Raw genomic sequence first — 12,847 nt, forward strand, 5'->3', positions numbered from 1 at the left:
CAAGAACTGCTGCTTTTCTATGCAGCAAATAGAGAATATGGATTGACATTAAAATATTCCTGTGCAGCTCAAGATCTGTGATGCTTTTGAAGAGACAATGCAGTGTATTTCTATGTCAGATAGATTTTGTTCCCTAGGGTTTTTATTGCACCATTTAAAACAGAGTCCAAGCAGTTATAGAAGCATTTGGAGATGACAGAAACCATACTGATTGCAGATAATTTGGATTCATGTTTGTAGTAAGCAAAGTTACACTGAGTTTGACACGTGCAATGGACGTGTCAAACTCAGTGTAACTCAAATCATTTCCTCTGGAGCCACTTTAACCAAGCTGTGGTTATGGTGCCCAGGGCAGTGCTTTGGCTGCTCTGTTGTGATTTCAGTTCACCACACTGGCCTTTCAAGGTAGAATCATTTCTCTGACAGGAACAGTTTTTACAGTTATAAAAAGAAGGGAAAATAATTTTTTCAGCAGCTTTTTGGTGTAATCAAGCTTTTTTCATTGATTTCTTAACAAGCTCAAATATCTTCCATATTGATTTTTTAATTGACTTTAGAGTTTGGGGAGGAGGGAGTGTTTTTGTTGGGTTTTTGGGGGGAGGTGAGGTTGATTTTATTTGTTTTAGGTGGTTATTTTTCTGTGTGCATGTGTGTTTAGAAAAAAGGCAGAGTACCACTAGACACTTTTAATGCTTCTGGATTTTTCTGTATCTATATTTTGGTTTACTCAATTCATTTACCTCTAAAAGCACAGTAATTCTTCTTGGAAAATGCCCCAACCTTCAGTGCTTTCTCAGAGACATGTGTTCTCTTTTAAACTGTCATTGAAATTGTTTCTATGATATGATACTCAGGAATGCTTTGTTCAAACAAAATCTCTCCTTTGCCTATTTTATTGTGAGACTGTGGTTATGTTTAAAGGTTCAGATCTGTTTCAAGATTTACTCCTGGCTTGGAAACACTGTGGCTTTGCACAGGGATGGAAGATGCAACAGAATATGGGAAAAAGGGTTGAGAGTGGGGTTCTTAAGAGACATTATATATATATATATATATATATATGTATGTGTGTCTGTGTGTGTCTGTGTGTATGTATATATAGATAAATATAACATGCCACACTACCTCGCAGCCCCTCCTGCAGGAGTCTCCAGTGTCCCTCCACGTGTGGCTTTCCCCCCGGGCTGCTCCTAGAGGGGGGAAATAAATCGAGTTTATGGTGTGTGTAATTCACTAGGCACACATGGGGTAAAGAGTGACAAAGTTCACAGCCTTATAATGTCAATTTTTACTCTTATCTGCAAATAAACTCTTCTTAAAAAGACATTATGCTCCTGTATAAATTTCATTTCTATTCCCATTTGAAAATGTATTTATCTGAAAAGTGTATTTCTCATAGAACTGTGAGCTAAAGTAAATTTTTTTTTCCCTGAAAAAGACATAGCTTTAGGGGGTTTTGGGGGATTTTGGTTGTTTTTGTTTGTTTGGGTATTTTTTTTAATTAAATAAACAGAACATTTTATAGATAGATGCAGAACTTTCTCCCTCAGCAGCCAGGAGGCCGTGTCTCTCAGGGGCTGTGCCTCTTGTGGCCATGCAGGAATGTGGTGACAAAGGCAGTGACAGAGTATTTGCTGTGATTTCAGCTGAGCAGAGGCTCTCAGTCACCCAGCTCAGACCAGTGCTGGCAGTGCACTTTCCTCTACTATCCCTATAAATATACCTTGAAACTACTGCCTGCCAGTGTTGTTTACATCTCAAAAAAATAAACCCCACACTTGACTAGAATTCAGGTTCCATCACCTGGAGCAGAACTGGATGTCAAGGACATAAAGAGAATTTTTTGTACAGTTTACCGAGCAATGTTCACCACAAATACTGCTTTTTCAGTATTTGAAATAATTTTACCACTCTGATTTGTGCAAAGAGGAAAAGCAGGAATTATTAACTTAAGAGGCTTTTTAGCAGTCAGGTGAGACAAGCTGAAACACAGAATAGGAGCGGCTGCATGAGCAAGACCGCTGAGGTCACCCTGCAGGAGGTGCTGCTGCTCAAGGGATGGGATCACATGTGCTGGCTGTACCTGCAAGTCTCATTCCAAGCTGTACTGAGGTTCAATTGCCTAAAAAATTGTAAAACACTTAGGAATCCTAGCAGTGCAAAATCTAAAAGAATGTTAGTCAGTGGAACTGTCGTGACACATTTGCTGCAGAAACTGAGAGCATGCAAAGGGGTCCAAATACATGAAATATGAATAAATACTTTCCCAATCTGCTCCAACTTAGGTATTGAGCCACAGAAGTGCAACACACTTCCTTAAAAGCATAAATAAATAGCTACAGACACTTCACAAGACTTGTTATTACCTCCTGCTTTTCAAGACACTTTCTTCTTCCTTTTAGTTACACTTCAACATGTATTTCCCTCTCAAACTCTGGTCTTTGCACTCTATTTTTGTCCCAACTACCTCGTAATCTCCTCAAGCCAGGGACTTTCCTCCTGCCTGCAAAAGCTAACCTGTATAAATAATCTCTTCATAGACACAAGGCATTCTTTTATCATAACAGTAAAAGAAATTCCTTGGAATTTCTCCTTTTGATCCATGAGGCTTTCTTGCTCACTGCAAATACAAGATGATGGAAATGCTGAACAGGGCTGAAGGCTGAGAGCAGGATTTTATATTTTGGTAGTCTTGTGGGGGTCTTCTCCTCTGCACTCTCCTTTTCTCTGTTAACAACCTTCAAGCTGCTCCTTTTCTGCATGATCTGATCTGAGTCCTGCCTTACGGGCTGGTATCCCCCTGACCCCCACAGACACCCCTGTGCAGTGCACTTGGGTGTGCCTTGGTCTTTTTTGGGTGCATTCATGTACAAATGTCAACTCCTGGTGTGGATAGATATTGTCTAACACAGGGAAATGCTCATTAAGTTCCACTTTGAGTCTGCACAGATATTCCAGTGAAGAAAAATTTACCTTCATTGATACTAATCAAGTGTGTCCACATTGGTGTGCAGTTTCAGGAATTGCTGTAGAATCATTTTTAAAATTATTTGAGAGATGAATACAAGGTATGTGTAGGAAGGTGCTGCTTGATTTGTGATGGTTCTCCTACAGCTATTGCTGCTCCATCCAACTCACAAGTGGATATTTAATTAGTGATCTAGACCACACAGAGCAGGTTCATTCATCTCCTCCTATGACAGAATTATAAAATGTTACAGGAGGCTGAAGTGTTGTCACAGTCACTGTTGCACATAATTAGAGGAGGTCACCAAGCACCTTTGGCCTTGCATTATTGATGGTTTCATGAATAGGCCATTTCCCCTTTGAGAACATCTGTTTAAATGTACTCTTTAGCCCTTACAAGGTAGTTCAGAGCTCTGAAATATCTGTCACCCTTTTGCTCAACTCAAACTGCTAGTTCAGCATCTATTCAGCTCACATAGGTCATTTTCTTTACAACCCAATTGGCACAAACTCTATGACAATTTAATGTTAGTGTTTATCATGTTTCTGTATTTTCAGACCTGAAATGAAAGTTATTTTAGCTCCAAATTATTTGTAGGGAAGCCTTTCTTTGCCTAAGTTCCATTTTGGCAGGGGAAGAAATCCTCCTTTTTAATTTCAGCTGAATACAGCTATCTTAAAAGTTCTGGGGGGTTTCTTTTTGATTGGCATTCTCCTTTATTGCAAAGCTGGAAAACAACCCTTGGCAAAGAATCATCCAGTAAAATGGTGGAACTGTCTCCTACTGAGACGTTTCTTTCACAAAAAGATAAAAAGAACTAAACCAGATAATTTAGTATTGCACAAAGTCTGAAAATAATCCTTCCTAGAGCCACCAGTTTTACCTTTTAAATATGTGGTGGAACAAATGGTTCTTCTTTAATGTAAGAACACCCAGACCCAAATCATTGTCAGTGGACAAAATTCTGGAGTTTTTCTTTACCTGTGTGTTTGGCTAAAGGTACTGGACCAACTGCAGATCACCTCTGGATGGACCAACTGGTCCTGTCTGGAGATACCTTCCTGTAGGAGAACATTCCCATTGCAGATGCCCCCTGCCAACAGCTGGGTATTCGGGAGAGGTGGTGAACAGGACAGAGCTTCTGGAAGAGTCTGTGCTCCTGCAAGGTGTCAAGGACAGAGCTTCTGGAAGAGCCTGTGCTCCTGCAAGGTGTCAAGGACAGAGCTTCTGGAAGAGTCTGTGCTCCTGCAAGGTGTCACTCACTTCAGACCACTCACAAAGTGTCACCACTGCTGATGTCTCAGTACAGATGTAAGAAATGCAACTCCTTGATTCTACAATCCCCTTAAAATGAAGCTACAGGCCCAGACTTTGCTGAAACCAGGTGTAAACAAAAAAACCCAAAACCATTGAACTCTGAGGTTCTGAAAGGATACCAGCTGGTGTTCAGCCCTGCCTCTGCACTCGACAGTGTTCTGTGTTCTCCTTCCTGGAACAGCCCAGACCAGCTGGGGAAAATCAATGCAGGTGCAAGGTTTGTGACTTTTGCAGCTGAGTGGATTTTTTAGTGTTCAGGCTCTCTTCAGCCTTTTTATCAGGCTGGTCCAGATGAAGAGAATATGGTAATGATTGAATGGTGGATATTTGCCATGTTCATTAAAAATTAGAAGGGAAAAGGAGACTCAGCAACTTCAGCCAACACAATTTTATGTAATTGTCTTTGATTTTAACAAATAAATAAATAGCCTGGCTCTCATTGGGATTTGCCTAAGGGACTATCATGAATGAGTTACACAACTCAGCACTCATTCATTCATTCATCAACTGATTCTTTGCAAAACCATATGGCTCCTTGCAGGGATTTCTTTAAACATTATGCAAAAGTATGAAATCAGTGCCTTTGTAGATGCAAAGTCTGTTGCTTGAGGCTCATTTTGAAATTCTGTTTCCAGATAGCACAGCAATGCTCCTTCTGCAAGTCATACCCTAACAGAAAGCAGTTGTTCCGGCACTTTCAATCAAATGAAGAAAAGAAATAGATATAAACAGTGAAAGAGTAAACTGATCTAAACTTTACAGATGAGCTGTGCTGCTCTGCGTGACTTTCACATGGAAATGCACTGTGCTTGATGGAAGGCAATGGGGAAAGGATAAATATTATTAATATTAATAAAAATCAAGATGTCATTGTTTTCATGCACTGAGTCAGAAATAGCAGAACCACTGCAACATGTATGCATTCATTTACTGCAGTAAATCTGGTTGAAGACGTGAGTCCATTCCTAGTGAAAATTGTTCAATGCCATCTTTCCTGATCACAGGAGCCAGCAGACACAGCTGCAACACCAATCCACATAAATCACTCCCAACATGTACCTTAACTGTGGATTAATGGAAATTCCTGTCAATTCGCTGTCATCCTCAAACGGGAACAGAGTTTAGATGTCTTCCTTTAGGATGTTCAAAGCAGGGCCCTGCAAGGTCTTGTTTACGCGCAGGGTTAAGCAGCACTGGCAGAGCTGGGGCTCCGCAGCGCGCCCAGACCCGCAGCTTCTGCCAGCAGCGAACCCAGGGCAGCCTCACGATGTCCCACAACAGAGCCGGACCTGTCACACAAGGACACTTTTGTGACACTTTTGTGACACTTTTGTGGCGGTGCAGCAGCGCCCAGCGTGGGGCCCCTCACGACGAGAAGGACGCCGAGGTGCTGGAGCCTGTCCGGGGCTGGGGCACAGGAGCCGTGAGGAGCGGCTGAGGGCGCTGGGGGCTCAGAGGAGGCTCAGGGAGACCCTCTGGATCTCTGCAATTCCCCCTCAGGAGCTGGTGGCCAGGAGGGGATGGCGCTCTGCTGCCAGGCAAACAGCCACGGGGCGAGAGGACAGCTCTAAGGCGCGCCAGGGGCGGTCCAGCTTGGACATTAGGAGGAATTTCTTCACAGGAAGGCTGATTGCACCTTGGCACGGGCTGCCCAGGGAGGTGTTTAAGGACAGACCGGAGCGGTGGTGTTTGGTTGCTGTCGATGGTTCGGGGGTGTAATTGACCGTATGATAATCGGGCGCTGTGTGCCCGCTGCTCGCCGCTCCAGGCGGGCGCGGGTTAAACACAACATCCCCTCACACAAAACCGGGCGCGGCTCCTTTAAGGCTTCCCCGCCCTTCCCCGGCCGCGCTTCCGGGTGCCGGCCCATCACGTGGGCGGGGGAGGTGGTAGGCGCCGAGAGGGGGGGGAGGAGGAAGGTACCACCAGCGCGGGGCGGGGGGAGCAGCACCCAAAGGGGCAGAGCCCATGCGGGGGCGTGGTCTCTGCTGAGGGGCGTGGTCTCAGGGCTCCGTGGGCGTGGCTCCGTGTGGGCGTCGCTCCCTGAAGGGCGTATGCACTTGTGGGCGTGGCCTCTGCAAGGGGCGGGGTTTCCTCGGGGCGGGGCTCCGCTGAGGGCCGGAAGATGGCGCCGCCCAGACGCGGCCGGGCCCGTCGGTGCCGGTGGCTCCCGGCCGGGGCTCCCCCGCCTTGAGGGACCTTCGGGGTGGGTGTCCCTGCGGAGATGGAGCAGCGCCTGGCTGAGCTGGTGGAGGAGCTCACCACCTCCGGGGAGCCGCAGCTGGAGCCCGGCAGGATGAAGGAGCTGAAGAAGATCTGCAAGTACGGCCGGAGGGAGGGACAGAGCCGGGCCCCGCTGTTGTCCCCAGGTCGGCAGACCCGGGCGGAGCCGCCCCGAGCGCTGTTCCTGGGGCCTGCTGTGGGGACTGGGTGCTGCCAGCACAGGAGCCGTTCACTTAAAATTGAAAATAAATTACGCGCCCAAGCTTACGCTTTTACGCGCTGAGCGTCTTTTTAAATATCTCCCCCTCCTTTTCCTTCGTTGTCTCCGTGCTCAGGTCGTCGGAGGAGCACGTCAGCCACGCGTACCACCTGCTGCTGACGCGGCTGCAGGAGGAGCACGCCGAGATGCGCTTCTCCGCCTTCCAGCTGGTGCAGGAGCTGTTCGCCAGGTCCCACCACTTCAGGACGCTGCTCATCTCCAACTTCCAGGGCTTCCTGGAGCTCACGGTGGGGATAGACCACGAGCAGCCGCTTCCCCCGCCCAAAGAGGTGGCGCAGAAGCTGAGGAGAGCGGCCATCAAGGCAGTGCAAGACTGGCACGAGAAATACGGGGAGGCCTACAAGCAGCTTTCCCTGGGATACCACTTCCTAAAGCAGAACAAGAAGGTACTCGGTGTTTTTTGCTCCACTCTGTGGCATTAGGTGGAGATCAAAGTAAGGAAACCAATAAATGTTAAAAAAAAAGAGAGCTGTAGGAAGCGACATTTCCTGTAGGAGACCTGCTGTTGAGCATGGCCTTTGGGAAACAAACCCCAGGCTTTCTGTTCATCTTGCAGTGCTGTAGGTTTCTAAAACTCTGGTCTTGTACTCATGGCTGAGCTCTGCCTTTTTCAGGGTGCAAGTACTGCTCACTGGCTTTCACCCCCTGATTCCTGACTGGAGCCCCAAGGTTTAGCTATTCTGAAAAGGGCAGTAAACAGGATAAACACCTCTTACATCTTTCTATAGCCAGTTTAAACTAGGTTGATTTCTGTACTGAGCTGCCCAGTTCTAGGTCCCCTTTGCTGTAACTTTTGCAAGTGTACGTGCCTGCCACCCCAGCTGCAGCGTTACTGTGCCAGAAAAGAGCTGTTATGAAAGAGAAATTTCATGTAAACCTTGGCTTTTAGATGTCACTTCAAGTTACTGTGTTGGGAACGTTCTGCCGCTTTAGTCTGTCTTCTGAGGTGCAACAGTGAAATTTGGAGCACTGTTCTAGCATTCACACTACCTACAGTGGTAATAACAGGCTTTCAGTAAACATACTGATTTTCTTTCTCTTCACAAAGGCAGATTCAGATTCCTAACACAGATGAAAAGCTTTTGTGATATGTGAAGTGTTTCTGTTGTTCTGGTTCCACAGTAAGCTAGGGTGTTCCCTACTGAACTGTGCTGTGCTGGTTTTTTGTACAGATTTTGGCATCTGCTCACAAAAGATGATTGTCCTTGAATTTTCCTTTCTTATCTTGTTTAAGAAAGGAAGAAAATTAAATGACAGTGATGAGGAGAAGTGCAAGACTGAGACAAGGGGGCTTTAACACATAGTGCAGTTTCACCCAGTTGGACACAAGTGTACAACAGCTCTGCTGAAGTTTGGCAGCTCTGTCTGTGCTCCTGGGGTCACTGGCTGCTCCCCAGTAACAACTGGGGGATCCCTCTCCAGGTTTTGATACAAGCTGTGCTATTTTCTAGAGCAGCTGGATGTGAGCTCCTCTACAAACATTACTGTCAATAGAAGCAATGTCAGGTAGTTTTGATATGAGCCAACTGGCCTTTTGCCAGCTTAATGCTTGAAGTGTGAGAAGCCACCAAAAGTTTTGAGGAGGCATTTGCTCCTTTTCTTGTAGTGAAATACATCACTGTTGAGTTTTGCTGGTTTGGCACAGTAGTGTGGGGCAACTTGGGTGGACTGTTAGCTCTGTGTGTGGCCCATAGTTGGGTTTTGGTTGGGTTTTTCTTAATGATCACCAAAATCACTTTATAAACAGTCAGAAAATGACAGCTGCTGCTCTTTTGGGGTGTAAAGCTAGAGAACCCCCCACTCTGTTAATGTTAGTAGGTCAGTAGTAGTAGGTACCAAGTAGGTGCTTCTATAAATGTTTGACTTCAAGAGCAAATAATGCTTCAGTATACATGAAAGTAATTGTTTTAAAACTTCCATCTCAAAGTTTAAAAGAAGGAAGAGGAAAAATATTTCACATATTTCCAAACATTTGCATATTTGGGCACGTGGCTCATCTTGTAGTGTCTTTGTAGCTGAGGAATGCATGGATGGAATTACAGAACAGCATTTCAGACACATCCATGCAGAGTATGGTACTGCTGTATTCCAATATTTTCACAAAAGTGGCAGTAATTGTCTCAGCCTGCTGCTTGTCATCCTTTCAGTTGAGCAGTTTTTTGCTCCTCAAACATTTAGTTCCATAATTGCAGACCAGCAATAAAAGACTTCATGGCTTTTGGTACGGAGAATGGGAAAGAATGGGCAGATGACTCCACTGTAGGTACTCTGGCATGAGGCAGAAGTTGTGCTTTAGGAGGCTGTAGCTGTGTCTGGTTTTCTGTGCAGTCCAGTCTGACTGCCAGCACTTCCTGGGCTCTGTATCTTTGTTCTGCTTTTGTGGGCAGTGCTGCTCTTTGGGTGGATCTGTTTCTCACAGCTCTGTGTGGGGTGCTTGCAAATCTGTAGGACAGTCAGGTCCTGAAAACCAAGAAAGCTCACTCTGGTGATCCACATGATGGTGGATCTGTGAAACCAGATCCACATGATGCAGTAGGCTGTGAAACCAGATCTTTTCCCTACCACCCTTCTGCCCACCCATTCCCTACTGAAAAAGCAGCTGGGTAAGTGTGCCTATTTCCTAAACTGACGGAGACCCTCCATGCCAGTTTCTTTGACAGCTGTTAGATGAAAACATTTGTGTCACTCCAAAACTTTGTTGTAGGTTGTTGAGAGCCACTAGTGGATGTTGACATGCTTGATCATCTAGGCAGTGGCAAGAATAACAAATCTTCAGTGAGTGCTTGTGATGGAGACGTTGCAAGAGAGTCTGTGGGCTGCAGAATCAGCCAAGTGCAAGCTTACTCAGCATTGTCTGTCTGCCAGTTCATAAAAGTTATGTGGTAGCAATCAAAGGAAATTCTGTGTTTTTCAAAAGGGTTTCCTTCTGCATTAATGCAATCAAGCCTCCCTTCTTTAAAACAGGAAATCCCTTCTAAGACCAAACTAAAACCCAAATATTGCTAATATGTTAAGAAACAGTGTTTTGAGTTGTTCAGATTAATGTTTGTAATTCAGCCATAAGGAACTGAGACTGAATGTTTTTTTCCCCTCAATGTCAAAATCCAACAATGCAATTGTAAAATCACAAATTAGGTATTTCTTAATAAATTTGAAGGTGCTCTCTTTTACTTTCCTTTTTTACAAAGTTCTTTTGTAAGTTATATATATATACACTAGTTGTTATACTTACAAATTTTCCTAAATTTCCTGGTGGACATGGTGTGATGTTTTCATGTAATTTTAATATCTCCCCTGCATAGTCTCTTCCTGCTCCTTCTCCCTGACTCCTTGTCTCCAGTGCTGTGACAGAAGTCTCCCAAAGCCCTGTTTGCTCCTGCACTCTGGATGTGAAAATCTAAGGGGTTTAAGGGGTTTGTTTTTCTACCTTATGATTTCCTTTTGAAAGCCATTGATTCTCAACAGTCCTTTATTAGTAGGAGTAAAAACTCCATTCACAATTGCTGCAGTTATTGATTCAAGGGGGAGAAGAGATAAAAGGAAAGGCTGCTGAGCTTCTGGCTGATGTTACAGGATTTTTCACTACAGATAAGGATCTTAGGAAATGGATTTTCTATATATTTCTTACAAGGAATGTTACCCTTTTTTTCTTAATTTCCTCCTTAGGTGGATTTTCAGGATGTGCATGCCAGAACTGTGGCTGAAAGGAGGAGGGAAGAGGAGAAGCAAAAACGACTGGAGAACATTTACAAAGAAAAAGTCAAAAGAACTGAAAAAGAAATGGAAGGTTGGTTGCTTTGCTTCTTTTAGTGCATTTTTGGTTTGTTTTTTTGTTTATTTTTAAAGCAACCTTTTTAAAGGTTATATAAAATAAATTCTGAGAGAATAGCTATCCAGTTAATAGCTGATCACAGAAAGCAGAAATACTGCATTTGTTGGAGCTCAACCCTCCCTTTCTCTCACCTAAAGAATATCAAGGGAGGGGAAAGAAGTGACTGTCATGTAAGTAGGAAGAGATGGAAAAGAAAGAAAATGTTACCAAGTAAAGATCTGGTCTCTAATTCAGTGAAGTATGAGTGCATCACCCCAAGTAAACAAATAATGAGATTTTTTGGAGCTAGTGACTTCATTTCTGTTAGGCACAGTCTTCCCAATGCCTTGTTGGCCCATGGCATTACTTATGTTACATATATGCAGTCATTGTGTTCCAGAAATACAGGCAATGGTCTGCACAGGAATCCTGGATACAGTATAGGGTAACTGTGGAAAGTGTCACAGTGCAGCTAGAAAATGTAACTGTGGCCTGACTCTCTGAGCAATATGTGCATAACAGACACTTTTCTGTCACCCCAAAGAACAACAGAGATAGTAAGTACATTATGCTGCAGTTATAAAGGGTTATTTAATGAAATTACTGTGGTGTATGTAATGCATGCAATTGTGTCTGCATTTATTCTGCATGCTGGAAATGTTTTCATGCACTAGAGTGGAATTTTAAAGAGACAACTTTCTTAAAGTAATTTGTATCAGTAGCATCTCTTTGAGCAATAACATACATTCATGGCTATTCCTACACACAGCCATAAAATTCATGGCTATAAAACTAATACCCACCAACATCACTAAGAATATCTCATTGAACCTTGTTTTCCTTCAAATTCTGTGGAGCACTTGAGTCATCTTTACATAGTGAAATTTTAGAGAGGCTAAGGAAGGGAGGAGCCCTGATTGTACATGTCTGGCATGTAGATTCTGAAATTCTAGATTTCCTGCTTAGTATTGTCACTTTTATAAGGACAATTTCTGCAGAAGAGGAAGATCTGTATGGCTCAGTTGTCACTGGAGAGATGGATTCCCCCTTTGGCAGTCCTGTTTGCTTTGTACCTCTGTGTCTGCTCTGGAGACATTAATATTTTACAGTATCTAACAATTTTATAAAACAATTGTGTCTTGATAGAAATGTCCCAAGAGATTGCTGATACACTGACAGAGATGGAAAACTGTTTCCAGCTGCTGATGCCAGATCCTTTCAATTTTGGGGTGGACGAGATTGACCCGGAGCTCAGCAAACAGACGTCTGCTGATGAGGCCAGACCTGCATCCCCCTTGTCCTCCCAGGGGGAAGTTAACCCATCCTCTTTGGGGTGCATGGATGATGAGCAGCCATGCTGCAGCAAGGACATTCTTCCTGTTTCTCGGTGTGTTACAACTGATGGAAGCAAAGAGGCAGAAGAGAAGCCTGAGCAAGAAGAGCTGGGTGGAGGCACATGCTCAGACATTCGATACAGTGGCCCTGCTCTCGATGATGATGATGATTACCAGAGTTTTGTTAGGAACCATGGGCTTATTTCACATAAATATACTCTAGACCTTGAAATCTCCACAGGTATCTGGAAAAACTTCTGACATGTAGCTGGAGGCAGCTTTTCTCTGAAGTGTTTTGTGCTTGTGGTTTCGGTTTTGTTTCTGTTACTTAAATGCTGGTATTACTGGACAACATTTTGCTTTGGGATTCCTGGACACCACTTTGATTTTTTTTTAATATTTTTTTTTCTGTTTCTGGTTCCTCTAGTAACTCTTCTTAGTTTTGGGTGTTCTTGTGTGTGGTTAGCAAATTTTATTAATTACCTTCTAAGACTGAACTTCTGTAATAGTTGTTGCAAGCCCACTTCATAGTATCTCTGAGTCTGTTGTGTTTAAAAACAATCTGTTTATCAAATACAATTTTCTCTCTCTTTGCTGTTCACCTCTTCCTCTTTTTAGCTGGGGAATAAGCTGCTAGTTTAAAAATCTTACTTTTGAGTGTTTCTGAAACTTTTTCCTTGCAAGAAAATAAGTAGTTTTGCTAGCAAGTGATTGCACCTTTTTTTCTATAACTTTGCTAGTGTGAGTTACCTGTAGAAAAATCAGGATGGTTTGTGTTTTGGAAATCTCTTACAATTCCTGTCCTAAGGGAATTCCATGTGCAGACAGTAAGGGTGATGTCTGCTTCTCTGTTTGCTGACAACAATGGGTGAAAAGTATAACTTTTACTTGGATAATGGCATACTTGGCTTCTT

At 43.8% G+C, this 12,847-nt stretch overlaps 1 protein-coding gene across 2 annotated transcripts in view; it reads left to right on the top strand.

Moving 5' to 3' along the window:
- The first annotated feature begins 6,383 nt into the window (after positions 1-6,383).
- The window catches only part of UVSSA (UV stimulated scaffold protein A), a 47,392-nt gene continuing 40,928 nt past the window's right edge, over positions 6,384-12,847 (top strand). The window contains exons 1-4 of one of the 2 annotated variants that reach the window (XM_041476661.1): positions 6,384-6,607; positions 6,844-7,174; positions 10,455-10,575; positions 11,746-12,174. In XM_041476661.1, the coding sequence (XP_041332595.1) occupies positions 6,510-6,607; positions 6,844-7,174; positions 10,455-10,575; positions 11,746-12,174 (979 nt within the window). In that variant the 5' untranslated portion in view covers positions 6,384-6,509. Of the gene's footprint in view, positions 6,655-6,843; positions 7,175-10,454; positions 10,576-11,745; positions 12,175-12,847 lie in introns of both variants that reach the window. The other variant, XM_041476738.1, reaches the window with a different exon arrangement.

This window comes from Pyrgilauda ruficollis, unplaced genomic scaffold, assembly GCF_017590135.1.
Source record: "Pyrgilauda ruficollis isolate IOZ18807 unplaced genomic scaffold, ASM1759013v1 scaffold1, whole genome shotgun sequence".
NCBI lineage: Eukaryota > Metazoa > Chordata > Aves > Passeriformes > Passeridae > Pyrgilauda > Pyrgilauda ruficollis.